Below are 26,097 nucleotides of genomic sequence, written 5' to 3'. Positions count from 1 at the left end.
GCATAAAAAAATATTTGCGATTAATCACGAGTTAACTATGGCATTAATGTGATTAATTGCGATTAAATATTTTAGTCGCTTGACAGCACTAGTAAAAACAGAAGTTTCATGATCCCCCTCCCTCTTGGGCATGGAGGACGCCTCCGACATGCGCTTACAATCTCAGACAGCTTCAAACGATACAAGCGCCCCAACTTCCTGGGAAGCTTTTCACAATAAAAGCGCCGGAACGCCTGAGCGCACAATGAGAACCGTGAACCCTTTCTGTACTTAAAAGGCTCCTCTTTTTTCTGGGTCACATGACAGCCCCTCCCACCCCCCCCCCCCCCCCTCCCCCCCCACACGACTCTGCGCGTGTGTGTGTGTGTGTGTGTGTGTGAGAGCACCAGCGCCTGGCCGCTACTGTGGCTTGTCCGTCTTGTGGGCGGTGATGAAGGCCATGCCGTGGGTCCTGAAGTGTGTGTTCAGGTCCGAGGCCTTGTCGAAGCGCCGGCCACACACCTTGCAGCCCATGCCGCCCTCCCCCTCCTCCCCCGCATGCTGCGGCTGGCCCTGGGGGGAGAGCAGGGAGGAGGGGGAGGAGCCGCCGCCGCCGCCGTCGCCCGGGGAGCCGGCCCCGCCCGGGGGCCCGTGCGACGAGGGCGGGGGCTCGCCCTGGGTGTCGCGCACGCGGTGGGCGATGAAGCGGTGGCGCCCCAGGGAGCCGGCCGAGGCGAAGCACACGCCACACTGCAGGCACTGGAAGGAGGCGGCGTCGGCGCGGTGCTGCGGCACGTGGCGCTGGAACTCGCCGCCGTCCTCCGTGGTGAAGCCGCACGGCACGCAGCGGAACACGCTGGCGCTGGCGGCGGCGCCGCCCTCCTCCTCCTCCGTGGGCTCCGCGGGGGGAGGGGCCACGGTGGTCGCGCCGCGGGTCCTCTTGGCGGGACCCCCGCCGCCGCCGCCGGACCCCCGTTCCCGCTCCTCGCCCTCCTCAGGGGGCTCGTCCTCGTCCGCTGCCCCCCCCGGACCCGTCCTGGCGCCGGAGCCCGGGCCCCCCTCGCCGTCCTGCTCCGAGGAGCTGCTGGGGCCGTCGACGCCGGGGGCGGCGGCGGCGGACCGCTTGCGGGTCTGAGGGGCGCCCTGGGGGAGACACAGCGAGGGGGGCCGGACTGTCAGGACTCGGAGGAACCCGGAAAGATCCCCAATCATCAATGACGAGGAAATTGCGTGCAAGCCAGACCCAAAGACATTTTCCATTACCGCCGGATGCTACTTTTACGACCGGTTGGCAGGGAAAGAGCTGAAGGCCCATAAAGTCCTGACAAAGACTGCTCTGATTAATGCTCTTCTCGTATGGGTTTGTACTGCGTGGTGCCATTTGGCAGCGAGCGCACAGATCGTTATTGTGAAACAGGGATATCACGCGGACTGAACCGGTCTGGGTGATAAAACTATCGTGAGTTCCTTCACTAAAACACAATTTTTCAATATTGCTCTCATGAAACAATAACAAGAGCTGTAGAACATTGCTCTTTGTGATAAGACTTTATTTTGTCGACAGACTTCAGGCAGATGATATAAAGGGTTTGGAGTCCTCCAACCTGTAGGGGCAGACAAGGCCACCCAGAGTCGCTTCATACCAAGTATTTAAAAATGGTGGTTTTCCAGGAAGTGCGATTAAGGAGCTATGCTAGTGACATGCTGAACTAGCTGGGATCAGACCCTAGTTAGTGATACATGAGAGGAAATCTCAAAAGAAAAAACGTGCAGTAGGTCTGGTGTTTTCTAGCCGGTCAAACGGGGGCCTTGGGTTGGACTGTGGGCCTTATGATGGCTGCTGGACCAGACGGTAATAAGATGTTTTACGTTGTTTACTGAAGTTTACTTTGATTTACTTTTGGAATTACGTCTGAAGTTTATTTTCTGGATTCATCGTGGAAGTATTTTTGATATGATTCCTAAAACCGAGATAAAAGTGAACTGACATTTATTGTGGGATTGACCTGATATAAATTATATTTGAAATATATACTTGGTTTGACACTAGCTCCCCTTACCATTTATTGCCATTTTGGATTTGATTGAAACAACGGTTATAAAAGATTCAAAAACTCTTTCGCCACACGCATTGAATCCAAACAACTAAGCGGTAAACGCCATGCTTTGCATGCATGGCAAGTCATTTGGAGAAAGCACACTGGTCACTCGTTTTAGTGAGGCATTTACGACGGTATCACCCAGACCACTTTGTTCCTTGTACGGCTCACCTTTCATTTTCTACTTCAGTGCTGATCTCATGCGATAGTCAAACCCCCCCCCCCCCCCGAAAAAAAGTATCTTAACCAACCTGTCCATCTGTGGATCTGTGATGAAGACGAACGTGCTTGTCCAACAAGAAGCGGCTGCCAAACGTGCGCTTGCCTTCTGTGCAAAACCTGTAAGGTAAACCATACGTGAGATCGGTTACTACGGGCAGCGTGACTTCATCAGCGCGTTGCGCGGGGCGATGTGGACAGTGGGGCCTGGGGGAGACTCACTGGCAGTGGAACACCCTCTTGTTGCCCTCGTGGATGACCCGCTCGTGACGCCGCAGGCTGGACGAGGTGCTGAACGTGCCCCCGCAGATACGACACGGGAACTGTGGAGACACACACACACACACACACACACACACACACACACACACACACACACACACACACACACACACACACACACACACACACACACACACACACACACACACACACACACACACACACACACACACACACACACACACACACAGAGAGAGAGTTAACTTCAAGGGGGTACATTCAATCACTGAATCCAGATGGTGCAACACCATGGCTGCCTGCTGCCATGCGTTTCCGTGGAAACTGATCAGGCCTGGCCTTGGATGAGTTACCAGATGGTACTGGTGGGGTTTACTTCCCAAAGACGCCGGGACGGAGACGGAGGTCTCGGCTGTCCCAGAGCAGCACTGTCTCCCGATGACGCGTTAAGCCAGGAAGTCCTTACTCCCTATATGGTCGTAGTGGTGAGGAGTAGGGGGGCTAGCCCCGGCAAAATACCCAACCCTGCTCTTGTACCGACATGGCCCCCTAGTCATCCACCTGCTCTCTAATGGGATACCTTCCTTCCGGATAGGCTAACCAGAGTGGGGTGGGCATTGTGGTGCTTCAGGTGTGGTATCCTCTGCACACACACAAAACCACTCAATCCCTACCATCACCCAACTAACATAATCAAGTAAAAAAAAAAAATTCATTCAATGATTTATATAAATAATAAATAGAACGGCTGGATACATAATTCTACATTATATTTCAATTAACATTTTCGATTTGGACATATTATTTTATTTTTGCTGAATAAATGCATCATGTTTTCAAACTAAAAAACGAATCGTTCAGATAATTGTTATTTCTATATTGACCAATATAAACGTGATCATGATTTTTCCATAATCAAGCAGCACTAGCACGGCGCTGCGAGAGGCAATAAAACGGTGCTATATTAATGCTATTTATTATTCTGATTAGTAGGACTGACCTTGCCGTGCTCCATCTTGACGTGACTCAGGTAGTCGTCGTTGTCCGTGAAGGTGGCCTGACACTGCGGACACGTCCACTCTGAGGGCGCCTCAAAGTCCTCCCCGCCGCCCCCGCTACTGTCCTCCTCCTCTTCCTCCTCCTCCTCCTCTTCCTCTTCGTCATCCTCCCGATCCCGCCCCCAGTCCTCGCCGTCGGAGTTGTCCGTCTTGTTGCCAAAGGGCTTGGGCTTGGCTGCGGTCGGCGCAGCCTGATTGGCCGGGGTCAGGGCCGGGGCGGGGCTATCGGACTGGGCGTCTTGTTTGACGGACAGGCCTCTGTGTGCGGTCTGGATGCGGGGGGGGGAGGGTGAAAGAGGGCATTGCCGATATTTCATACACACACATACATAATGGTTACTCAATATGACATCCATTGGTTCTTGCTGTACCTTGATGTGCTCCATCATGGAGCCCTTCTGTGCATACAGCTTGGTGCAGTCGGGACACTTGAACACGTGGACCTTCTGCTTGGCCAGATGGGTGTCAAAGTGCATGTACAGCAGGGGCTTCTGGGTGAATACTGTGTCGCACATCACACACTTGTAGATCATTCTGGAATTGAAAAGAAAGAAAGAAATTTGCAACAGACGTATATCGTGTTGGTATCTTCACTTTACACTTTGAACATGACCTCAGCATCATTTGAAAGACCGAAATAATAATAAGAGAATCTGGAAAAACAGAGCTATGACATAGGGAGGACCCAGACTTGGTTTGTGTACATTCGGGGTCAGAAACGTTATTTCGTCCGCATGTATTCGGGATAACGTGACTTTGAAGTGTAAATGCAGGCAGCTATGGGGAGATCCGCGGCGTATCTCAGAGTCGTGATATGGATCTTGGTAAGTGTGCTTTGCGCAGAACTGTTAATTGAGCTTAAGGTGACGCGTACTTGGCCTGTCCTCCGGTGAGGGTGGGGTGCTGGGTACTGATGTGGCTCTGGGCACTGGGGGAAGACTTGAAGGCCATGGGACAGCTGGGACACTTGTGGAAGACCTCGCAGTGGGCCGTCTGGATGTGGGACTTGATGGAGTTCAGCCCGCCGAACACCACCTGGCAGCTGGAGCACCTGCACACAGATCACAGCGTTCACTACGCAGGACGGGATATGGAGAGAAAATGTTTTAATGTCGCTTTAAATGACGGCACTTAGTCAGCCACTACTCTTTACAAGTAAGAAGTGAAGTAAGTGTGAAGGATACAATTCTCCACCGAAATCTAAAGAGACAGGGTTTCAGAACGTCCCCAACCAAGTCAAATCAACTGTTGAATTATAGCGATGCATCCAGAGAGGTAATTATTCCCGAGACGTCTCCAAACCTGAAGCCGATGCGTCTGGCGAAGTGCAGGCAGGCCTCGTCCAGGTGGGTCTGGAAGCCGGCCTGGCGGGCCACGCCCCCACACTCGGGGCAGACGTGGGGCGCGCGGTGCTTGTGGATCCTCTGGTGGGCGGAGACGGCGCACGAGTTTGGCAGCATCATCGGCGGGGAGCACTGGGAGCACGTCTGTTCAGAACCAACCAGCAACCGGGAAAATGGTCATTGGAAAGAAAAAAATCATTCATTGAAAAAACTAAAAGTCTACTCGGTGTAGAATGCAGTGCTTTTATAGTTCTGGTGTCTTGGAGTAAAACATGCCATTGTATTTCTGAAAAAGGTCTGTTTACATATGAGCCACGTTTTCACAAAAATGACCCCGAACTTTCAGTCCTTCAAAATCAAATGACGGAATTTTATATCAGGCACATAACAAATTAAATAATTCTAGAAGTTATATAATAATACTTGATCCGTATTAACAAGTTATAAACAGAAGCAAGGAAGGACCCTTACAGCATTCTCATCACCAGGACTCACTGAGTTGGGGGTCGCTCGGATCTGCTGGAAGTGGGTGACCAGTTCGGCCTTGCCCGAGAACTGGCTCTGGCACTCGGGGCACTTGTAGTTGTTGTACTGCAGCGCCTCCGCCTTCTTGCAGGGCAGGGGCATCAGGGCCTGGGGTCCCTGGGGGGCGCGCCGCACCGGCCTGGGCTGGCCGCCGGCCGGGGAGCCGGCGTCCTTGGCGGGACTGGAGCTGTTGGCGGTGGCCGCCGCAGCCCCGGAGGGCAGGGCGGAGGGTGAGGAGACCGGCGGGGAGGAGGACGAGAGCGCCCCTGCTCCGTCGACGAGGAGGGGGGCCGGGGAGAAGACGTGTAAAATGGTGGACAAATTCGGACTCAACGGGGATGCATCAACAACAACAACAACAACAACGGAAACCATGTCCGCTTTAGGTTCATTTCTAAACCATTTTTGTGAGACAGCGTGAGCTGAAAAGGGGCGTTACCTGTCGCGGGCGTGGCGTCCTGCTGTCCGATCATCTGCTCCACGGTGACGGGCCTCATGACCAGGTGGGAGCACTGCATGACCAGCCCGCGCTCCTTGTGCTCGCGGGCGTGCAGCAGCAGGCTGCACTTGTTGAAGAAGGCCAGCCGCTTGGCACAGTGGTTGCACGTCACCTCGATGCGCAGCGAGCGCCGGTCGTAGTGGCGCGCCAGGCTGCGCTCCAGCGCGAAGGCGTCGCCGCACTCCAGGCAGCGGTAGCCCGCGGCGGGCAGCGGCAGCCCCCACTCGGGCGGCGGCGCCGAGAGGTCGGGCTTGTAGCTGGGCAGCAGGTTCTTGCTGTTGAGGATCTTGTTGAAGGCCTCCACCAGGCTGGACTGCGTGCGGGAGATCACGGCGCCCGTGCTGTTCACGATGGACGCCGGCTTGTTGGGCTGGAGGTTGCCGGCGCCGCCGCCGTTGGCCGTCTTGGCGGCGGCGGTGCGCACGCTGATCCCGCCGGCCGCCACCGAGAACTTGGGCGAGGAGGCTGGCGCCGGCGTGGCCGGCAGAGCGGACGACTTTGTGATGCTGACGGCCGTGGCGGACACCTTGGCCTTGTCGTTGGCCGCCATTTTGTTTTGGACCTTGGTGGCGGCGGCCAGCATGACGCTGCTCGCCGCCAGCGTGGACACGGGCAGAGCGTTGAGCGCTTTGACTTTCTGCTGCGACGCGGCGGCCGCGTGGCCGGGGGAGGCTTCCGTCTTTGAGGCCTTGTTCGCTAGGACCTTGCGCCCGGCGGTCTGGCCTTTACCTTCCGAACCCTTGGCCGAGGCCCCACCTTTGGGTGCGACCCGGGTTACAGTCCTGGTGATTCCCCCTGTGGACGTCTTGATGGTTTTAATCCGAACTTTGAGGGGTCTTGAAGGGGCGCCGGGCGAGGGGGTCGCTGGTGTGCCCACCCCTCCTCCTCCGGTGGACTCGGGCTTAGTCTTACCCTCGTCCACCTCCATCTTTTCCTCGACCGCCTGTGCGGCGTCGGGCTTCTGCGTGTCCGCCTTACCTTCCACGACCCTGTCGACCCCGTTGCCCACCTCCATCTCCTCCTCCTCCTCCTTTGGCTCCCGGAGGTCCGAGGCCGAGGGCGGGGTGGCGGCGGAGGCGGGGCTGGAGCAGCGCTGGGCCGCGGCGGCCACCGTCGCTTTGGGCGTCTCCGGCTCGGGGCTCTCCGGCGAGTCCCTCTCCTCAATGACGTGCTCGGGGTTCCTCTGCTCCCCCGGGGGGCTCTCTGTGGAGGACGTTTGTGGCGCCGACGAGGTGAGGCCGGCCCCTGACGGCGTGTCCCCGGGCTTAGGGTGAGCGGCCGCCGCGTTGGGCGAAGGGGCGGAGATGGAGGACTCGACGCCGCCGCCGCCGACTGCCTTGTAGCGACGGCTCAGCTGAGGGGGCGCATGCGTCGGGGAGCTGGGGCTCTCCTGGATCACGAGGGCACCCCCCAGATCCGAGTCGGAGTCGTCGTCGTCGTCCTCTTCCTCCGATTCTCGAGGTCGGAAGCCGGCTTTGGCGGCGCCGTTAAAGGGTTGGGACGACGGTGCGGACGTTTGCGTCGGGGGCAGCGGCTTGGACGTGGGGAAGAACGGAGAGGACAGACCGACGGAGCCGCCCGTGGTGAGAGGAGAAGGGACGGCCGATAGAGAGGAAGAGGATGGTAAGGAGGCTTTCCCCCCGTCCACCCTGTCTTGGACCCCTTCCTGCTGCTGCTGATGCTGTTGCTGCAGCAGCTGCATCTTCCTGGCTCGGCCGACGGGGTCTCCTGTCCCCTGGGTCACCAGGGGTTTAAGTCTATTGAAAATGTTCCCGCCCTGCTTGTGAGTCTTAGTCCCTCCCACACCTGCCTCTAAGGACATCTTTGGGGTACTCAGCGACCATGGCGATCCATTGGACTGGCTTTGGCTCAGTTGGATAGGAGCGGGGACCCCAGATGCCCCAAAACCGTTGTGGTTAAGGGCCTCCGATTCAGTCATACCAGGGGCACACGCGCCAAGCCTGGGTCCCACGTCGACCCCTGCAATAACATCAATAGGATTCTGTTCCGCGTCCCGATCCCCTCCATCCACTGCCTCAAGACGGACTTTATTCTTGACAATTACACTAACAATAGAAGTATCGGCCTGAGGGTCAGAGGGGCTTTGTGGCCTTAAGGACTGGCCCACACCCACAACACTGTCTGATTTTCCCAGGGGGGCCCCAGCAGGCCCATGGTGGCCCTCAGCCTCATCCGGGGCTGACTGAATGGCCTCTTTGGCATCGATGTCAGGTATGTCAAACGCTGCCAGAAGGTCGTCAAAATCTGGGGTCTTCATGTCCCCCATACCGGGATTAAATCCTTAAAAAATAAAAAGATAATAAATGTAACAATGGAGTCTGTGTGTCAATTCAATGGTTATAAACGTCCCCCGTTGTATTGCCCACATCGCTGTCAATAGCTTGAAATGCCACACGTTATTCTGCACACACGACGTTACATATTGCATAAATATTGGATGTTGAATCTTATACATGCCGCTTGTTCATAAATTCAAGAACTGACCAGATATAACAGGTTAGCGTTTTATGTATATGAACATGTATCATTGCAGTTATAGCAACATATAATGCTAGCTAGCGCTACCGAAAGGGGCTAGCGTTCCACTATCATCTCTTCAAAGGAAAAAGCTCACCACTTATGTGCGGGTGATGTTTACAGCCATTCTCAAAATCGCTTTATGCACTCCAGTAGTCGTGCAATTAGGAATATTGCAGTTTCAAATGCAACCTTAACTGGCTGCAGAAATGGTTGTTGCGAGCAGTTATTTCACGGTCGCCGTTGGCTAGCTGGTCGCCGAGCTCCAGCCAAAGATGCAAGGGGTCATTTAGCTAACTAGCTAGCATACGCCATTAAATACAATCAAACCGAGCCTCTGTTGTAAAAGGTTTCTTAGCGGTACAAAGGAAAGACAAGCACGGTCGTCATTGTGACACTGGAGGATAGTTGGGTCTGTAATGACTCATTTATAGTGCATGAATTTGGATTGTTTACCTGGATGTACGATTCCCGAGTATTCCTAGCCCGTTTTTCAGCCGAAAAAGCTGTGCTTCCCGTCACATGACCATCATCTCATAGATTTATTAATCTAAAACTTAAATTGGCTACTGCTCATGTACTTCATGTAGCCAATAACCAGATCTACATAATTTTGGTGAAATAGATGCAAAGTTAACAATGCAAATCCTTCTTTGGCCAATATCACTTCACACAAATAAGGGAAATCCTGCTATTACACATTATATTGTCAATTAACCACTCAAATAACTGAGGTAAACAAATAATTCAATACACATTTTTATTGCAAAATAAAACTAAGTAAGTAGGAAAAATTTACGTCAGAATTTTGGTATTCCTAAATACAATATTACCTAAATTTGGTATGACAGCCTGTACACTTCAGGTAAAGAAAGCAAAAGGCTATCGGTGTAGGCCACGATATACTTAAACCCCTAGATATTATTGGGTTTGTCAACTGTATACTCCAGATTCAATACACAAATACTATGTTATGGTGGTTATTTTACTGGTTGTCCAACCAATTCCATTCCGAATATAGAAAATAAAGCAACAGATGTAATGCAAGGGAGTGGGCTAGGCCAAAGTAATAACAGTATTTATATATGTATATTTTCATTAACCTGCGGTAGTATGCAATATCATGTTTTATCTCGCAATTTCGTGTTTCATCTTGACTGTTTGGGGCCTCCAGCCAGGAGAGCTCTCATTGCTTGCTTCCTTATTTCTTTTTTTCCTCCTCGTCCTTCTTGCCATCCTTTTGGCTTCCTGTCTGGGAGGCCAGGGAGCCCATGGCGTTGCGAATGGCCTCGTTGTTAGGGTCTACACCCGGGAGATTCTCCAGGACACTCTGAAGGAACTCTGGGTCTTGCATCACATCATAGTCATCCTCCTCCTGAATAAAAACAGCTTGTGTTAGTTACAAAGAAAGACCACTTACTTTTCCATGTACTTTCACAAAATATTAAATATTACATTGTGCACATAGCACTTCCTGGCATATTGAAGACTCTGCTGCAGATGACATGAAGAAATTAGAGATCTCATTTTCGGAAAATTATTTTTTATAAATGAATTAAATAGGTGAAACAGATATTCTCGGAAGACTTTCCCAGGTGGTTGGTTGCCCTACTTGCCAACAGAAACCAATGAGAATGGGAGTCGAGTGGGACTCAAACACAGATGTATAGTACTGAAACTACCTAAACAAGCTAGCTATTGTGGTTGCGGTGTGCTTCTGCATTGTATTTTAGGCAGAGCACATTTCTGAAAGTAAAACAAATGTTTAGTAGTCTAGCTGTACCATGGTTGACTACTCTATACTTTATCATTGTCAACAAGATAAATTATGAACTAGAAGTTATACGCTATACTAAAGCAGAGGTTCACACCAACCTGGCCAAAAACTTCTCAATCTAGAGTCTTTTCACATACCTTGGGATGACCTCAACTCATTTCAAACCAGTGCGGACAACTCTCCATCAAAAGATAATCCCTTTAAAATCAGTTGCAACTATCTATTTATTTATATTTTTAGAGTCCCTTTCCTTCCTATTGTTGCAATACCACAATTGACCACATGGTGCCGGTGGCCAGGCAAGAGTGAGTCGAGCCCATGGGATACAGTGAATTGCTGCACGTGAATACTTCACCTTGGCTGTTTCTGTCGTGTCCATCGCGGCTGCGGTATCCATCTCTCCGTATTCTAACGGCAATACAGAGAAGAATATCCCATTAAAGAGATCCATGGCACCTTTACATGCAGCATAGGCCTACTCAGTTTAAGGAACATGATAGCATCGTGTAGGAGGCCACCCTCCCTGCACCAAACTTGCATTATATGTAGTGCGGTTCTAAGCCATAAGCATTGGTATTGTGAACGAGCTACTGCTAAGGTTGCCCATTACACATAAAGTAGTTTAACTGGTGTTTGCCATCAGGAATTTTATACTAAGTTAAACATGACATTTTTCCCTTTAAAAAGGTATTTTTGCAGGCATTTTGTCGACCTTTCGCCACCAGCGGTGAGGTAAACGCAGACGGGTGTATAGCGAACACGCAGTGAAGCCGTGGACATGCATGGCTCAGCGTACCTCCTCCGGAGAGAGACATCTGCATGGCGTAAGCAATCTGCTCCTCCTCCGTCATGCTGCTGAAGTCTGGGAGCGCCTTGACGCCAGCCTCTGGCTGCGCCTCGGCCGTCTTCAGCCAAGCCTCTTCTGGTTCTGCAACAAACCAGACAAATCCAGTCAGTGACAGACCCCCAACCTCCTCATGCCCCTCCAACTAACATTCAAGGCTCATTTCCCTCCATAAGCCCCCGCAGCCCTACTTTTACTTTCTTTTTATTATTATTGTTTTACATTCCCATCTATGTTGCTTTCAGTTCCCTGTCAAATTACTTTGCAAACAACAAGGGCTCTTCATATTGTAATGTTTACCACTAGTTCAGGTAGGGAGTGTGTGTGTGTGTGTGTGTGTGTGTGTGTGTGTGTGTGTGTGTGTGTGTGTGTGTGTGTGTGTGTGTGTGTGTGTGTGTGTGTGTGTGTGTGTTACCCTCTGGTGTTGACACAGGCATGCTGCCGTCTGTCACAGAGGCCACCGCTGCTCTACGGCTCTCCTCCTCCTGCCTCTGTCTCTGCTCCTCCATGGACACGCGCAGCGCCTGGTTGGGGGGGAGGCATACACCATGCCACGATAAGTGGACATATCCGAGGCGCACTGGCTGACCATATTGGTGGACCACAGCTATACTATAACCTACAGCATGTAAATAAGGGCCGTCTAAATGTGTCAATGATGAACTAGAATGTTAAGCGTTGCATTACCAGCGCCAGCTCTGGGTCAGCACTGGGATCCACGCCAAACTCAAAGTCGCTGGCCCCGAGCCCCATCATGGCACCACCCTCCCCGGCCAGGATGGGTGAGGACAGCAGTGTGTCGGCGAGGCTGGGGCCTGGAGGAACGGTGACCAGGTGAGAGCCCGTTCCCTCTTTCCCATTCAGGGTGTTGATGAAAGTAGTCAGCTTCTCTGTGTTTAACTCCTGGACGGCCGCAATGGGGGCAGGGACGGAAAGACGGCAATGTAAAGAAAATAATACATATCGGAATGGCGCTTGGCATTAAAGTTGTTTTCTTTTTAGACTACATGCGCGTGTCTTGGTTTTGGAGTAGAAACTAACTAAGTAGTGACAAACTAACATGTCTTCTCACCTCTTCACCAAAGTTGATGATATCCACATTGACCTTCTCTTTTTTCAAACGTTTGGCCAGTTTGACAAGCTTTATGGTTGAAACAAAAGGAGGGTAAGTTGACAGAACAACGCAACAAGTGTACTGCAGGAGAGAAAAACAGCCAACATGTTTAAATTATAAATGGATTTCTTTTTTATGCTCACATCTTTCTCGTTGTCCTCAACTGGGCTTCCAACAAAGGCAATAATCCTCATCTTGTGGTTTTTCCCCTGCCTGTGTTTGAGCGCCAACTATAATAAAAGAGACAATGCTTTGAATATAGAACAGGGGGCGCTTCAAAAAAGCAGGTTAAACATCTTAAAACTTAAACCAGAACTGTGAATAGAGCAAGCACTTCTCTGAACATGGGGATTTCCGGATTATCCATTTCTCGTCCTCTGACTCCCATAACGAATAAAGATATTAATTCGATGTGATAAAAAATGAAGGGTTGACAGGCTTCAAAGCCCTCATTTATTGCATCCGGAAAAGCTAATTGGTCATGGAATCATGGATCACTGTTAAAGTATCCTACTAATGAGGCCGCAGGTGGGTTTAACATACTTATAACTAGGGGTTTAGATTCTACCTACATCCCAATTTTGATAGTTGAAGTTCATTGATAAAATCTTAAAGAATACACAAATACAATTCAGATCTATTCTTGTCCTATAAATAACGATTGTATCTGACTTTAAATGAACATTATATCTAAAGTCTGATGCCACAAATCTGAATGAGCGTGGTGTTTAACTTTACATTTGTTTCGACTGAGCAATTGGCATACAAACTCGGCAGCAGTATGTAAAAAAAAAAAAGTCATATGAACACCAGGACTGGGAACTGAGTGATTTCCAACGAGGTATAACACAACAACATAAACAACTGATGTTTCTCACATGAGCCACTCTGATGCCAGTACAAAAGCAGATATTGCCACGGGGTGTGATAGCATGTAGTTTGGACAGGATTCGACCCATATCTGGGGTCAACGTGGTCAGGACTTCACAGTTACTGTAGAGAAACAGGAAATATCAAGGTTTTCTCTTTAGAACCATCATAATCGAACGGCAAATATTTGTGTTGAGATTTCGACCTTTGATTTTTCTTAGAAACATTCGTCATAGCATGAGACATAAGTCATTCGGATGGATTACTTTGCCATGGTGATGAGTCCAACGTTGTTCTCTGGGTTGCTGCGTGTTTTGGAGTGGCAAACGATGTTGACAGCATCTTGCTGAGCCTGTAGACGTGTGGGTAGGAAGTCTCCATTCCTCATATACTCACTGTTGTCCACACTGGTGGGGGGAGGGGGAGAATGAATGTGTTATGACGGAACCACTTCGTTTTTCACAGACGTAAAGGTGTTAATTTGCCGATTACTTAACTGAACAGCAATAACAACCTAGCGTCTGTATTGCCGTTAAACAATAAACGAATTTGGAAAGGAAATGTTTAGGAAGAAATCGGCTATCCCTCAAATAATAAATGGGATATTGTAGGCCTACCGTTTTCAGTATTTGCTAACGCTATATTCATCCCAAGGCAGGTGCCCAATAGTCAACCTTAGTAAAGTAGTTAAGACTATACATCTATTATATCTATCTTCTTCCGGAAAACATAAATAGTGTATTAAAGGCGACGGGTAAAACCTGACGATAGCTAGCGTTAGCTACAATGACTCAGTCCATGTAGCAGGATTGAATGCATTACCTAGCTAACGTGACTCGTTTAGATTTGGATTAAGACCAAATTACCATTATTACTTACTCAAAAATAAATGTAAACTCACTAAATGCAATGACAGTAATAGATATTTGTATCATTCTTACCAGACCATAGTACTTTCAAGCCCCATTTTGAACTTCTTGTTGCTCTCTCTGGCGCATGCTCTTCTTCGTCAGCCGTAAACCTGTTTCACCCCCACTTCTGTAGTGCATTAGCGCTCTCTACTGGATCGGATAAAAACCTCAAAGATAATAATGCGAGTAATATATTAAATATTCAACTGTTATTTGAATATCTCGAATAGTAAACTATTCTCTTATCGCGTTTATATGATTATCTTGAGTTTTCTGACATAAGTAGCATGCGTCAAATATCTTTGTTAAAAGTAGAGTGAAGTAAAGTATTGTAATGACCACAGGCGAGGCAGTGAGCGAAGTAAGGCTACAGCGGGTTTATTGAATTCCACAACTGGGACAGGCAGGAACAGCTCGACCGGAAAACCACAACAACCACCCTTGCGCAGAAGGAAACACCTAGAACCCCCTCTGAGATGGCCCGCACCTATCTCCCAAACCCTGTGATGCTAAATTACCCCCCCCTTCACAAAGTTCCTCGCCCCGAGGAATCACAGAAAAAAAACACAGCCCTCAGAATAACTAATTTCCCTTTAAAAGAATGACCTTCAACCCCCAATATAACAACAGGCACAACACTGATCAACATTACTTTTCTTATGCGCGTAAGCCTGGTCTTAACTACGCGCCGTCGTAACTTGGCGTTCTAAAGGCGGCTGCATGCTTCAGCGTTGGTGTTACGTTGTTGCGCAAAATTTACTCAAAGCAATTCATGCTCCCCTTTAGGTTGCGCGTGTTGCGCGTGTTGCCAAGCAATTTACCGCCAGAACAGTAGGTGGAGTAATATGTGGAGGAAAGTTTTTCGTTGAAGACGACCTCGAGAATGACGTCTTTGTCTGTGGGAGTCGTTGGTTTGTTTATGTGCCAGATCGTGTTCTCCCCATACACAGTGAATGATGGCAACAGACAGAGGAACAGGGGTGATGAAGTTGTTGATCATTGGGGTTGTATAAATGTGCATATCTCTCTACATTTTAAAACGACATAATGTGTTGGCAGCAAAGTTAACTTCACTTCAGGTTAATGCTTTTGTATATGAGCCTGCCGGGTGATACTCCAGACAGGAAGTAGTAACCAGACCAGCAAACCAATCACAGCCTTGCAGGCTGGGCGACTCGCGTAAAAGCTTACGTAAAAAATGACGCAAGTCTAGAAAAATCGCCCGACGCACGCAAGACGTGAGAAGTCGCGCAAGGGGGGCGCAAGGGCGCGCAAGGGCCTCTTGCGCTTGCGCTTACGCTTACGCTTACGTAACCGAGCATAAACCAGCCTTAAGTCCAACCTAACCGTTACGCCGGTTGCACCAACTGGGCTTGGCGTTCTTTTCACTGACTAGGCGTAAATCCTACGCCTGGTCAGGGGCAGGCGTAGAGTTGAAATTCCAGGCTGTTTCTGTTTCTATAGCAATTACATCCAATCCAATGCAGCGCTACCACCATCCTTGCAACTGCTCATGCGCTTCGCTTCAATGCAAACCGGGCATTTCAAAACACAGCTGGCAATATGATCAGTGTTCAGATCGACCGCCTGTCGGGATATCGCTGGCCGATTAGTCCGTTCTCAACTTATAATCAGTTGTGAATGTTGTTTTAATTATGTTTATATGTTTTATATAGGCCGACACATTAAACAGATCTCTCCTACAGTCTCAAAACAACTCAATTTGTCCTTGTCATTTGATGATGTTCAATGCAAATTCTGTCAAAAATAACCATTCCCGTCCAAATGCCTGCTCGTTGTAAACCAGACATTACAAATATTTTTTTTAATGACATTCGTTTGCAGTGTTTTATTGTTAGGCATTAACACAATTGATGAATGACAATGAATGAACGAATGAATTATTTATTTCGGTGTTCAACAGCATGTCAAGTAAAATAGTAAATAGCTGTTGTCACGTGGTATCCTAGCAACGCGGTGATATGCGCATTCCATGGGACATTCACATGGCCGCGCTTGGCTAAGACCGGGCGTACCGGTAGTTAAGACCAGGCGTAAGTCACGTTGCTCCAACCGGCGTTAAGGCGGCTGCATGCTTCAGCGTTGGTGTTACGTTGTTGCGCAAAATTTACTCAAAGCAATTCATGCTCCCTTTTAGGTTGCGCGTGTTGCGCGTGTTGCCAAGCAATTTACCGCCAGAACAGTAGGTGGAGTAATATGTGGAGGAAAGTTTTTCGTTGAAGACGACCTCGAGAATGACGTCTTTGTCTGTGGGAGTCGTTGGTTTGTTTATGTGCCAGATCGTGTTCTCCCCATACACAGTGAATGATGGCAACAGACAGAGGAACAGGGGTGATGAAGTTGTTGATCATTGGGGTTGTATAAATGTGCATATCTCTCTACATTTTAAAACGACATAATGTGTTGGCAGCAAAGTTAACTTCACTTCAGGTTAATGCTTTTGTATATGAGCCTGCCGGGTGATACTCCAGACAGGAAGTAGTAACCAGACCAGCAAACCAATCACAGCCTTGCAGGCTGGGCGACTCGCGTAAAAGCTTACGTAAAAAATGACGCAAGTCTAGAAAAATCGCCCGACGCACGCAAGACGTGAGAAGTCGCGCAAGGGGGGCGCAAGGGCGCGCAAGGGCCTCTTGCGCTTGCGCTTACGCTTACGTAACCGAGCATAAACCAGCCTTTAGTTCCATTCTAACGCCAGGTCTTAACTAAGACCTACTTAGCAGTTACGACAAGGCTTAGTTAGGACCAGTTGGTGCAACCACCCCCAGGACTCCGGTGTAAAGGGTATGGGGTTTTCAGCCCCTTGGAGGGGAAGGGGGGACGGGGGGCAAAGGGTATCGGATACAGGGGAGGGCTGGTGACCCCCGGTAGCTGGGGGAAGGGCGACAGACCGAGGCCCCGCCGGTGTAGCCGGGCGGGGCGGCAGCGAGGAGTCGCTGGACCCCCCTAGGCCAGTGGGGCTGCACCCCCTCGGTACGATTGCCAGTCTGTCTCTGTGCAGTGGCCACCCTCAGTACACCACCTCACCCAGCCTCTCCAGAACTCGACAGGGACCCACCCAAGGACTGTCCAGTTTAGGGCATCTCCCCTTCTTCCTTTGGGGATTGAACGCCCAAACTAGCTCTCCTGCCTGGAAATGCCGGCCTTTTGCTTTTTACATCGTAGTTGCTTTTCTGTCTCCCCCCCTGCCCTCTGCTGCTGCTCCTGGGCCAATAGGTGGGCCGACGCATGGCCGTGAGAACATAGCGGTTGCCTCGGTCCGAGCGGGGCCGCGGCCCCACTACATCCACCGCCACCCTCTCCATAGGCGCGCCCACCAGACACTGCTGAAGGGGAGCCTGTGAGCGCCCGGTGGGGCCCTACCGTGCGGTGCAGGGGTCACACACCGCTGGCAAAAGTCCTCGACATCCCTACGGGACCGGCACCAGTAAAAAAACCCTGGCGTAGGCGTCCGAGTGTCTTAGCAACCCCAAAGTGCCCCGGCCCTGCGGCTCCATGCATGGCCTCGAGCACTGCCCCCTGTAGGCCCTTGGGGACCAAGACCTGCCACCTCTCTTCGCCCGTGGCCGGCTCCTTCCAGGCCTGCTGCAGCACGCCCCGGCAGAGGCGCAGGATCCCAAACTTGGCCGACAGTCCCTTGACAACTCTGGAGAGGGCGGCCACCCCTTCCCACGGTGGTTTTCGCTGCGCCTCCACCCACTGCAATACCGGCCGAAGGTCGGTATCCTGCTCCTGATGCTTTCTCCAATCGCCTCCCTCTATGGTCTCCAGCTCTCGGCAGACAACCTCCACCTGCTGCACCGCGGCGCATCCCCGGTTTTCGTATTAATATGGCCAGCAACATTTTACACCAGTTTTAGATTGTTTTACACTACAACAGACCTGTTGAACCACAACATGCTTTATGTCGAAGCAGATGAGTACCATACTCAGCTATGGACAGATCACACACGGAATGCAGGTTTATTTCTAATCAGAAGACTTAATTATTGACAGAGAGTCACAGCTACGCTATACGGGTAGCAACAGAACAAGGCACATGAACTTAACTATAAAACGCACACTAGCCTACTATGCTTTTGCTGCTATGACTGAGGGGTCAAAGCTTAGGAATTTGACTTATTATAATAACATAACAATAGAGAAGTTGAACTTAACGTAATAACCAAATAATACGTTTTCATTTCCAGAGCGCCTGGCTGGGAAGTCAAACTCTGTTGGTTGGCAGGGCTCTTCACCAACAGAGTGTTACCGCAGGTGGCAACCGGAGGGGGTTCGCATTACTGCAGTCTTTTTCTCCGCTACATAGCTGCTCTGAACTCTCCCCCTCAGGGGTGCTGGCGCTGCTGTGGAGGGACAGGGGGCCTCTGGCAGGGAGTCGGCTGTCTGGCTGCTGTTTTGCAGTTTGGCTTTTTGGGGTCAGTATTCTAAAATTCAGAAATTCGCTTCCGGGACATGTTGCAGCTTGCAGCTCTATCGATCTCTCACATGGTTAATAACCCTAAAATTAGTTTTGCCTTTCCTTTTTATTTTAATAATTTGTTTCGTAGAAATCCACGATTACAAGCTAAACTGACGGCAAGATATAAGAGCTACAAATATAAATGGTTCAAAAACACTACGATCGTGGCTCCAAACGAACTAGGCCTATTTAGAATAGAAATGCAGACAGGAGAACCATATTTTGAGTAGAACTGTAAAAAACTGTGACAAAGCACAGCTGGCTGGTGGTAAGTATATGGTGATGTTCATAGAAATGAAAGCATCGCATCCTAAACGCCATCTTACAACCGAACACGCAGCCTTCTCATTAGTTTTAATGCTTTTTCAAAAAAAGGTTGTTGGTATACAATTGTTAAATGTACCTCATGCGTTAGCTGTGCACAGCTGAATAGGGCCGCAGGCCTACGTTACAGTATTTTTTTTATATTTTATAACATTGGTCATGATGGTGGTAGGCCTACTTGAAGAAAAATGCTTTCTGAGGTGGAACGCGGTATAAAAAGTTAGAGAACCACTGATCTATAATATGTAGGATGTGACTTTACACCCCAGTGCATTAGGGGGCGATATATGCACCTCTAAACTAGTTTTCATCCACAAATTAACGACGAAGAAGAACGAGTCTGTTTCTGCCCGGTCCGTTTTATGGGAGCACTACCGACTAAACATGGCAAACCATCTCCGCTTCGTTGCACGTACAGTAATGGTTCAAGAAGGCAATGTCGATGCCGCGTACAAGACTTTAAACAGGTGGAAATATGAATATTGATTTATTATAGTTTGTATTTTTTTCTATACCAGGAAGACAATTGTAGTTCTGTACATATTCTTATGAACCGCTTGCTAACTTCCGCTCCGGTTCAATGTCAAAGTAACCTCAGCTGTGCAACGTAATTAATGCCCTAGATGTTGGGTTTATTCATATAATTGAATGATTGTTTATTGGAATAATCATGAACTGGGGAGACAGGAAATGAACAGAATCCTTCAATTAAGGGCACAGTGGCTTAAAACCGCTTTGGTATCGTCTTCTATAACACAATATCATCAAAAACACACACCCTTTTTACAGAGGGAGCGTTGGTAGAGGCGAAACTAGTAAAGTGATTGGTCCTTACATTTAATTGAAACACTTACGATTTTAACTAGTTTGCGGTATATATTACCTATATGTTGCTTGTGTATGGAATACCAAATCTCAATGTTTTCAGTTCTATATAGCCTTAGTTTACACAAATGTAATTTGCCGTAACTTACACAAATGTAATTTGATTGAACCACAAGCAGTGGTCCATGGACAAAGATAAAAGGGGTTTACTTGCAACACAGATCTCACCTGGACAGTCATTTGAGGTGGTACTTTTTTTTTTTTAGCTAAACAACAAACGGCACATATTCCGTCTTTCTTTAAGTTTTGTCCACTTTGGCGGGGGCAATGTCCATTATTTAATCTTTCAGCTTAATTTTTTCGATATGCCATTCTTAATTTATATTTGTCTCCATTCTCAAGAGTCCTGGCTCATGATGGCGTCATTGAGGCTGTGAAGCGGAAACGCTACTTTGAGAAGCCATGCCGAGAGCGACAGAGGAAAAACTTTGAGAACTGCAAGCGTATCTACAACTCCGACATGGCCAGGAAGATAGCCTTCGTCTCCAGGACGTACAGAGACGATGCCTGGGTGGGATGTTAAATCAAAGGAAACGCTAGGATTGCGGGACCAGGTGGTTAAACGAAGAAAAACGAAAGTGATGAATTCCTTGTGAACTTTGAGGAATATAACTAGATTGGGTCCTGCAATTCATTGACTGATGTATACCCCAGATGTAAAAGGAAATATGTGCATCTTTTTGACAGAATTGTCCATGTTATTTAAATAATTGGCAGTGCCTCGAATATGTTTCAATCTATATTGCTACACTCTGATTATTGATTTTGACTATTTCATCTCCAGATTTGTATCATGTTTAGCAAACATAAAATTGCATGAACTCAGTCGTACAACTGCTTCTTAGGTAGGATCCCTTTTTAGTTTTGTTTTCATCAATGTGGCTGGTTTTGCCAAACAATAACTGTAAATAAAAAATAAAAAATTATGCACGTTTTCATTATTGCTGTCCTGAAGCCCAATCATTGACCAATTGGTGAGCATCTGAATGTAGGCCATTTTTTGTGATGACAATTTTACTGTTGGAACTGCAAAGTGGAGTAGGCCTAGTTGCTAGAGCGTAGACTGTTTATTGACAATCTGAGCACCAGCCTCCAACAATGCAAACTATTTAAAAAAAAAACTTTATTAATGCAAACTAATTTTGTATTCAATATGAAGATGAATGTACATGTTTTCTGGATAAAAGTTAAGATACAGAAATAATGTTTGTCCTAAAACTATTGGTTCAACATGCAGGAAGAGTGATACCCAAGTGTTCAGTTGATTTGCAATCTATTTTTATATTCACTTCATGCCTGATGCGTTGGGTGATTTTACTATAGCTAATGTGTTGAAATAATGTTTAATTGGCATTATACGGATCATGAGAACAGAACGGTGGAAAGACAATATTTGAACGCGATGGGATAAACAACAATCGCTAAAGTAGGTCTGCATGTTACAAAGGGGTCATCATGAACCCATCCAATAGCCTACTCATTTAAAACACATTTAAGTCAACTAGAAGGACATAGGTCTACATTTTATGCTAAAATGTAGCCTTTGTGTTGAAAATATGCTTGTATTTCTAAAGAAAAATAGGTCAACAAATAAAGCTGCATTTGCGTGGGGTTGTATTTATGTTGAAACAAAGGCCGAGAGACGACGTTGCACAAGATGATCAACATAACTAGTCAGACAACAGTGTCTTCAGTCAGCGGCCATTCAGCCTAGCTAAGGACCGTTACAGGAGGTAATTCCTGCCCACCAAAATAGCCACCTATGACTCTCCTCTCTGCGGGAGAGGAAAGTCCCCCTCTGAGTGGCAATGCACATTTGATATTAAATGTTTTTTAATCTAGTAAAGTAATTATTTTACTTATAGATATTTTGTTATTCTATATTCTGACTTTTTACCTACTACCTACTATTTAACGTGTCTACTTTTAACAAGTTATGTTTGTTCTTGGCTATTTATGTGAAATGCTGCTGCAACACTTGAAGGTCCCTTTGGGATGAATTACAATTAAGTATCGTATCTCTCTATCTATTAAACCCCAAATAAGTGTATGGCAGTTTAAATGATCAAGTGCATTAAACTCAATGTATGCATTTTATCTGGTCTCATCTTTTTTTGTATTTATTGGTATATTTTGTACTTTCGCAGAGTTCGTTTCTAAATGACGATATGAGTAGCTTACACTGCAAAACAACACGACAAAATAATGCCGCGTGTCTTTTGTTCACCATGTGTACACCAGCGCACCACACGATCAACACGTGCGGGGGCTGGGTCAGAAATGTATCTTTACTAACCAATCAGCGCTATGAATGTCGCTGAATGGTGCAACTTGGAGCAAATGGGAGGCTACTCTTATTTACGGCAGCCAATTGCATGGCTAGATTCAGCACGTGTAATGCCCGTGGAGAAGTGTCACTTTTTCACATGTTTTCCTGACCAAGGCTTGGACTGACAAAGTAAGGGCTATCCAAAGCCGACAGAAAGGGAGGGAAAGGGAGCCAACAAGACAACATCACAGGCTACATAGAACATACACGCCGAATTACAGTTGGGAAAGGCTGTCTTCACTCCACATTGTAACTATCTGCAACAATTTGCTAACGTCATTTCGTTATTTGCGTTCCTTTCTACGTTATATCCACTCCTACTTGAGGTGAGAGCTTAATGTTTGTCATTGTGTTGTTCCTTAACCATAATAGTCGTTATTATTGGAGTGAATTTTTTGTAATTACCTTTGTTCTGGTTAACTGCGTTAACAGATATAACGGAAAAGCTCATGGTCAAAATGTTTCCAAATGATTATTTTTATGCTTTGTTATAATGTATATTTTTAACATATTATTATATTTTGATATACCATAACCTAATTTACAGTAGCAAAGTTAAAGTAATTATATAGTAACAAAATCACCGGGACACGTTTTGCTGATATGACTTTTCTTTTTTTATAGTAACACAGTATCGAATGTGATAAACTAGACTATGTGATCAACACATTGGGAGGACGACGCCCATAATGTTTTTCCATAAAACAGTATTTACCTACTGTAAGATTAATTTATATCCAATCAAAATAACATAGGGTTTTAAGAATACATCTCCTGTGGTTGTTTCTCTTTTCCTATTTACGACTTATTTCTGGAGGTCTTAGTGTTAAAACGGAGTTGAACACACTTCTTTCTGTTAAAGATTGTGTTCTGGACTGGTATGCTGTAAGTGTAGCCAGATGTTAATACAGTTCTGTGAAGGTTTTTTTTCATTGTCGTAATATATGTGGGCGGGGGTCGTATGTAGATAACTGGAAAAAAAAATGGTGGTGGAATGTGGTGTTCAGCATTCAGTAATGTGATGTTTTAGCAGTAGGTTGAAATGTCAATGTTGATGTTCTCTATGCTATGCTCCCTATATTTCCCTTTGGTGATATAATTACAAATAGAGAATTGTTTTTAACTCCTCGTCCCATCTCTTCTTTCAAGGTTTGAGGGATGAACTCGCTGAGCACGTCGTCCAAATGGCCGTCTTACGACTCACTCTCCTCCACCCCAAGTCTTCTCCTCAGCGAGAGCGAACACACGGAGGACGAGGCGGACCTCCTCTCCTCCGAGGGTGAAGGGGAGAGCAGAGGAGGAAGTGTGCTCTACTTGGCCGGTCGCGGTACAGGGGCCTCCGTGGTAGGCTTCCCCTTCCCGGGCCACCCCTCCGACAAGCAGTGCCGCAAGTCATGTCCCGTCGAGGCTTCACTGCCCGCCAAGGGCCCCTCCCCCGGAGCTGTCACACTGGGCTCCTCCTCGGTCTCACCGGGGGACACAGCGTTCGCTCAGAAAGTGAGCATGTAGCCGCTTACATAATGCCCGTAAACCCTGCATGCTAAAGCTTTGAACATTGACTTGAAGCCGATACGGCATTGAGTCATGGCTTGGTTTTAATGTGCATTCTCTCCTTCTCTTTCCCGACAGTGTGCTGATTTGCAGAAATTTGTCAGACCGCTGATTGAACTACTGAATGGGCTGAAAAGGGGACGATTCGAGAAAGGTAATCCTTCACATGATAACAAGCTTGTACTGTGGATTGAGGGAAAGCCCTGCGTGTTGTAAATTTGTTATTTCGATCTATTCATTTTCAACATGTTCTAATCAAAGTCCCTTTGTCTGCTATCAGGTCTAACAGGCTTCCAGCAGAGCGTTGCCATTGATAGATTGCAGAGGATTTTAGGAATCCTGCAGAAGCCTGACATGGGGTAAACAATGAAAATATTTTAATCTAAACGTCTGGCAATAATGCTTTAAAGTTGCGCTTTTTTTTTATTGCAGCTAATTATCCATAATTAATTTCCCTCTGTTTTGTTTTTGCCCACAGTGAAAAGTACCTCCAGACCATTGTCCAGGTTGAGATCTTGCTTCGAATGTGGTTCCCTCAGATAAAGCCTCAGTCTTCCATCACACCCACCAATGAGCGCGTCGTGCTGGGCCCTTCACGCTGGCGCCAGAACCAGTTGCATATCCCAGTCAAGGCAAGCCTTTGACTGAATCTTTAAAAATGTCAAGACAGTACCATTCCCCAGCCCACATTACTCATCTCCTAAGCCTCAGTAATCCACTTGCACTGTGTATGGTTATGAGTTGATCACATTGGTGTGTGTGCCACTGCCTTCTCCTAATTGTCCATCTTCATTTTATTATTTCTCCCACTAGAAGCGAAAGATGAGCTGGTTGAACCCTGACCCCTCTGACACCATCTGGCCACAACATCAGCAAGCCAAGCGTCATCAGAGCGGAGATCTGGTTGACTGCTGCCACACAGTGACTTCAAACAATGTTATCTCGACGCGCCTACCAGGGACATCTTCACAAAAGAGGGTAAAGGAGGAAATCAAATCTGGGCTTCCCGCATGCGAACTCTTGGACAGTGTCGACCGGCGACATTCGTCTAGCAGGAGGGAAAACAGAACATGGAGAAGACTTCAGAACTCCCCACCTCCCTCCCTGCGTAGCAACCCGGCTACACAAGATGGCTCTGTCTCGTCGAGCTCTGCCATTCCCACGGCTGACTCACCTTAGCTGCTCCCGGTTTATAGGTGTAAGGCTGCCAGACAGTTGAGGCCTGAGCATGCCAGACAACGTGTAAACAGGGCGGGCCCCGAATGACATCACTTCCCATCTAGCAGTGGAGTCGTTAGCGACATGAGACCTTGCCAAGGCGTTGCAAGGGAGAACTGCTGCTTATTTTAACACTCAATCGTGGGAGGAATATGGACACTACGGACATTGCACTATGAACACCTTCATTTGCCTATTGTTCTTTCTGCAATTTCCTTTTCATATGTCAGTTCATAATACAAATGTGTATTCATACATGTATTTTATGGGTTTAAAAGATAACGGTTTTGATAATCCAATGTTTGATGCATCTTCCCAATCAGTGCTCTATTTTCGATTTTGTCGTATCAAAGAACAGACTCTGAGAACTATTCATGATTTTTGGAAAGGCAGACATGTAGGCCTGTCCTTAAACTGAAGTAAAGGATCTTCCAATGTATCAGTCCTACTTATAAATTAGGACTTGCACAAATCCAACATTTCTGGCTACATCAATCTGTAGTGTAAACAGGCATTAAGCCTTGGATAAAAAGTGACACAATGGAAATAGCCACAATTGTAGCTATTAAAAACAATATTGCACAGACAATTTACAGGCATAAAATGCCGGCTAAAATATGATATTAAAAATTGTACTCGCACTTTGGATGATTACGAGGAGATATTAACTAATGCCAATGACCAATCATCTAGGTATTCTTTTAAGATTTACTCAAAATAAATACAACTTGAAAGGAATGTTCAAATGGCTTGTAGCCTGGTGATTGTGCAATCAGAATTTGGTTTGGTTCTTGACTGCACTTATTTATTTTAGTGTTTTTATTTTTACTCATGCTCTTTTGACACTGTGGGTTTGATATTCTTGTTTTGTCATTTACAACATTGAAATACATAGTTGATTGCCCTATTTATTTCAAATGGGTTTAATGTAGCATCTCAAAATAAGAGTTATATGTGGAAGACAATAAACCAATGTGTTCTCTGTTTCTACAATTGTACTATTAGTGAGATTTTCTTTCTCTATTGACATGAACTCAACGTCCTTATTGCATCTAGGTTTTATTATATTCTAGTCAATATGACATTTTTTATCAAACTATTTCAGGTGGAATTACGTTAATAACAGGGAAGTGGCTAAATTATCAGATTTCAAAATATTTATTATTTTTAATTTTTAAGATAGTTAATGATTGCCAATTCACCTTAGCTTTATTTGAGTCCTGCTACGAACAACTGAAAGATCAAAATTGTCCCTCAAATTAGGTTTTTGTAATAATGTGAAGAGGTCACC

At 47.3% G+C, this 26,097-nt stretch overlaps 4 protein-coding genes across 5 annotated transcripts; 2 read left to right on the top strand and 2 right to left on the bottom strand.

Annotated features, from left to right (window-relative positions):
• Window positions 1-352: 352 nt before the first annotated feature.
• znf687b (zinc finger protein 687b) lies at window positions 353-9,478 on the bottom strand. 2 transcript variants are annotated; one of them, XM_056582926.1, is made up of 10 exons: window positions 8,598-9,478; window positions 5,903-8,263; window positions 5,410-5,729; window positions 4,898-5,082; window positions 4,470-4,646; window positions 3,967-4,129; window positions 3,538-3,864; window positions 2,520-2,620; window positions 2,330-2,417; window positions 353-1,122 (listed from the first exon to the last, which is right to left on the bottom strand). In XM_056582926.1, exons 2-10 carry the CDS (start codon window positions 8,247-8,249, stop codon window positions 400-402), a joined length of 4,431 nt encoding a protein of 1,476 aa, XP_056438901.1. In that variant the 5' UTR covers window positions 8,250-8,263; window positions 8,598-9,478; the 3' UTR covers window positions 353-399. The 2 variants fall into 2 exon arrangements, with proteins under 2 accessions (XP_056438901.1, XP_056438902.1); XM_056582927.1 differs by having other exon boundaries at window positions 5,434-5,729; window positions 8,957-9,478.
• Window positions 9,479-9,573: 95 nt separating this feature from the next.
• LOC130375818 (26S proteasome non-ATPase regulatory subunit 4-like) lies at window positions 9,574-14,160 on the bottom strand. The gene is made up of 10 exons (XM_056582928.1): window positions 14,047-14,160; window positions 13,372-13,512; window positions 13,114-13,228; window positions 12,379-12,465; window positions 12,194-12,262; window positions 11,809-12,024; window positions 11,537-11,645; window positions 11,074-11,205; window positions 10,633-10,685; window positions 9,574-9,875 (listed from the first exon to the last, which is right to left on the bottom strand). Exons 1-10 carry the CDS (start codon window positions 14,070-14,072, stop codon window positions 9,702-9,704), a joined length of 1,122 nt encoding a protein of 373 aa, XP_056438903.1. The 5' UTR covers window positions 14,073-14,160; the 3' UTR covers window positions 9,574-9,701.
• Window positions 14,161-19,138: 4,978 nt separating this feature from the next.
• Window positions 19,139-20,639, top strand: mrps21 (mitochondrial ribosomal protein S21). The gene is made up of 2 exons (XM_056582869.1): window positions 19,139-19,290; window positions 20,051-20,639. The coding sequence occupies exons 1-2, from the start codon at window positions 19,208-19,210 to the stop codon at window positions 20,229-20,231; spliced, it is 264 nt and encodes an 87-aa protein (XP_056438844.1). The 5' UTR covers window positions 19,139-19,207; the 3' UTR covers window positions 20,232-20,639.
• Window positions 20,640-22,093: 1,454 nt separating this feature from the next.
• On the top strand, window positions 22,094-25,795 carry LOC130375575 (circadian-associated transcriptional repressor-like). The gene is made up of 6 exons (XM_056582583.1): window positions 22,094-22,363; window positions 23,187-23,534; window positions 23,667-23,742; window positions 23,869-23,947; window positions 24,067-24,220; window positions 24,402-25,795. The coding sequence occupies exons 2-6, from the start codon at window positions 23,196-23,198 to the stop codon at window positions 24,765-24,767; spliced, it is 1,014 nt and encodes a 337-aa protein (XP_056438558.1). The 5' UTR covers window positions 22,094-22,363; window positions 23,187-23,195; the 3' UTR covers window positions 24,768-25,795.
• The last annotated feature ends 302 nt before the right edge of the window (window positions 25,796-26,097 follow it).

The sequence above is a fragment of the Gadus chalcogrammus genome, chromosome 22 (genome assembly GCF_026213295.1).
Source record: "Gadus chalcogrammus isolate NIFS_2021 chromosome 22, NIFS_Gcha_1.0, whole genome shotgun sequence".
Taxonomy (NCBI): Eukaryota; Metazoa; Chordata; class Actinopteri; order Gadiformes; family Gadidae; genus Gadus; species Gadus chalcogrammus.
This window is presented reverse-complemented; position numbering and strand designations above follow the sequence as displayed.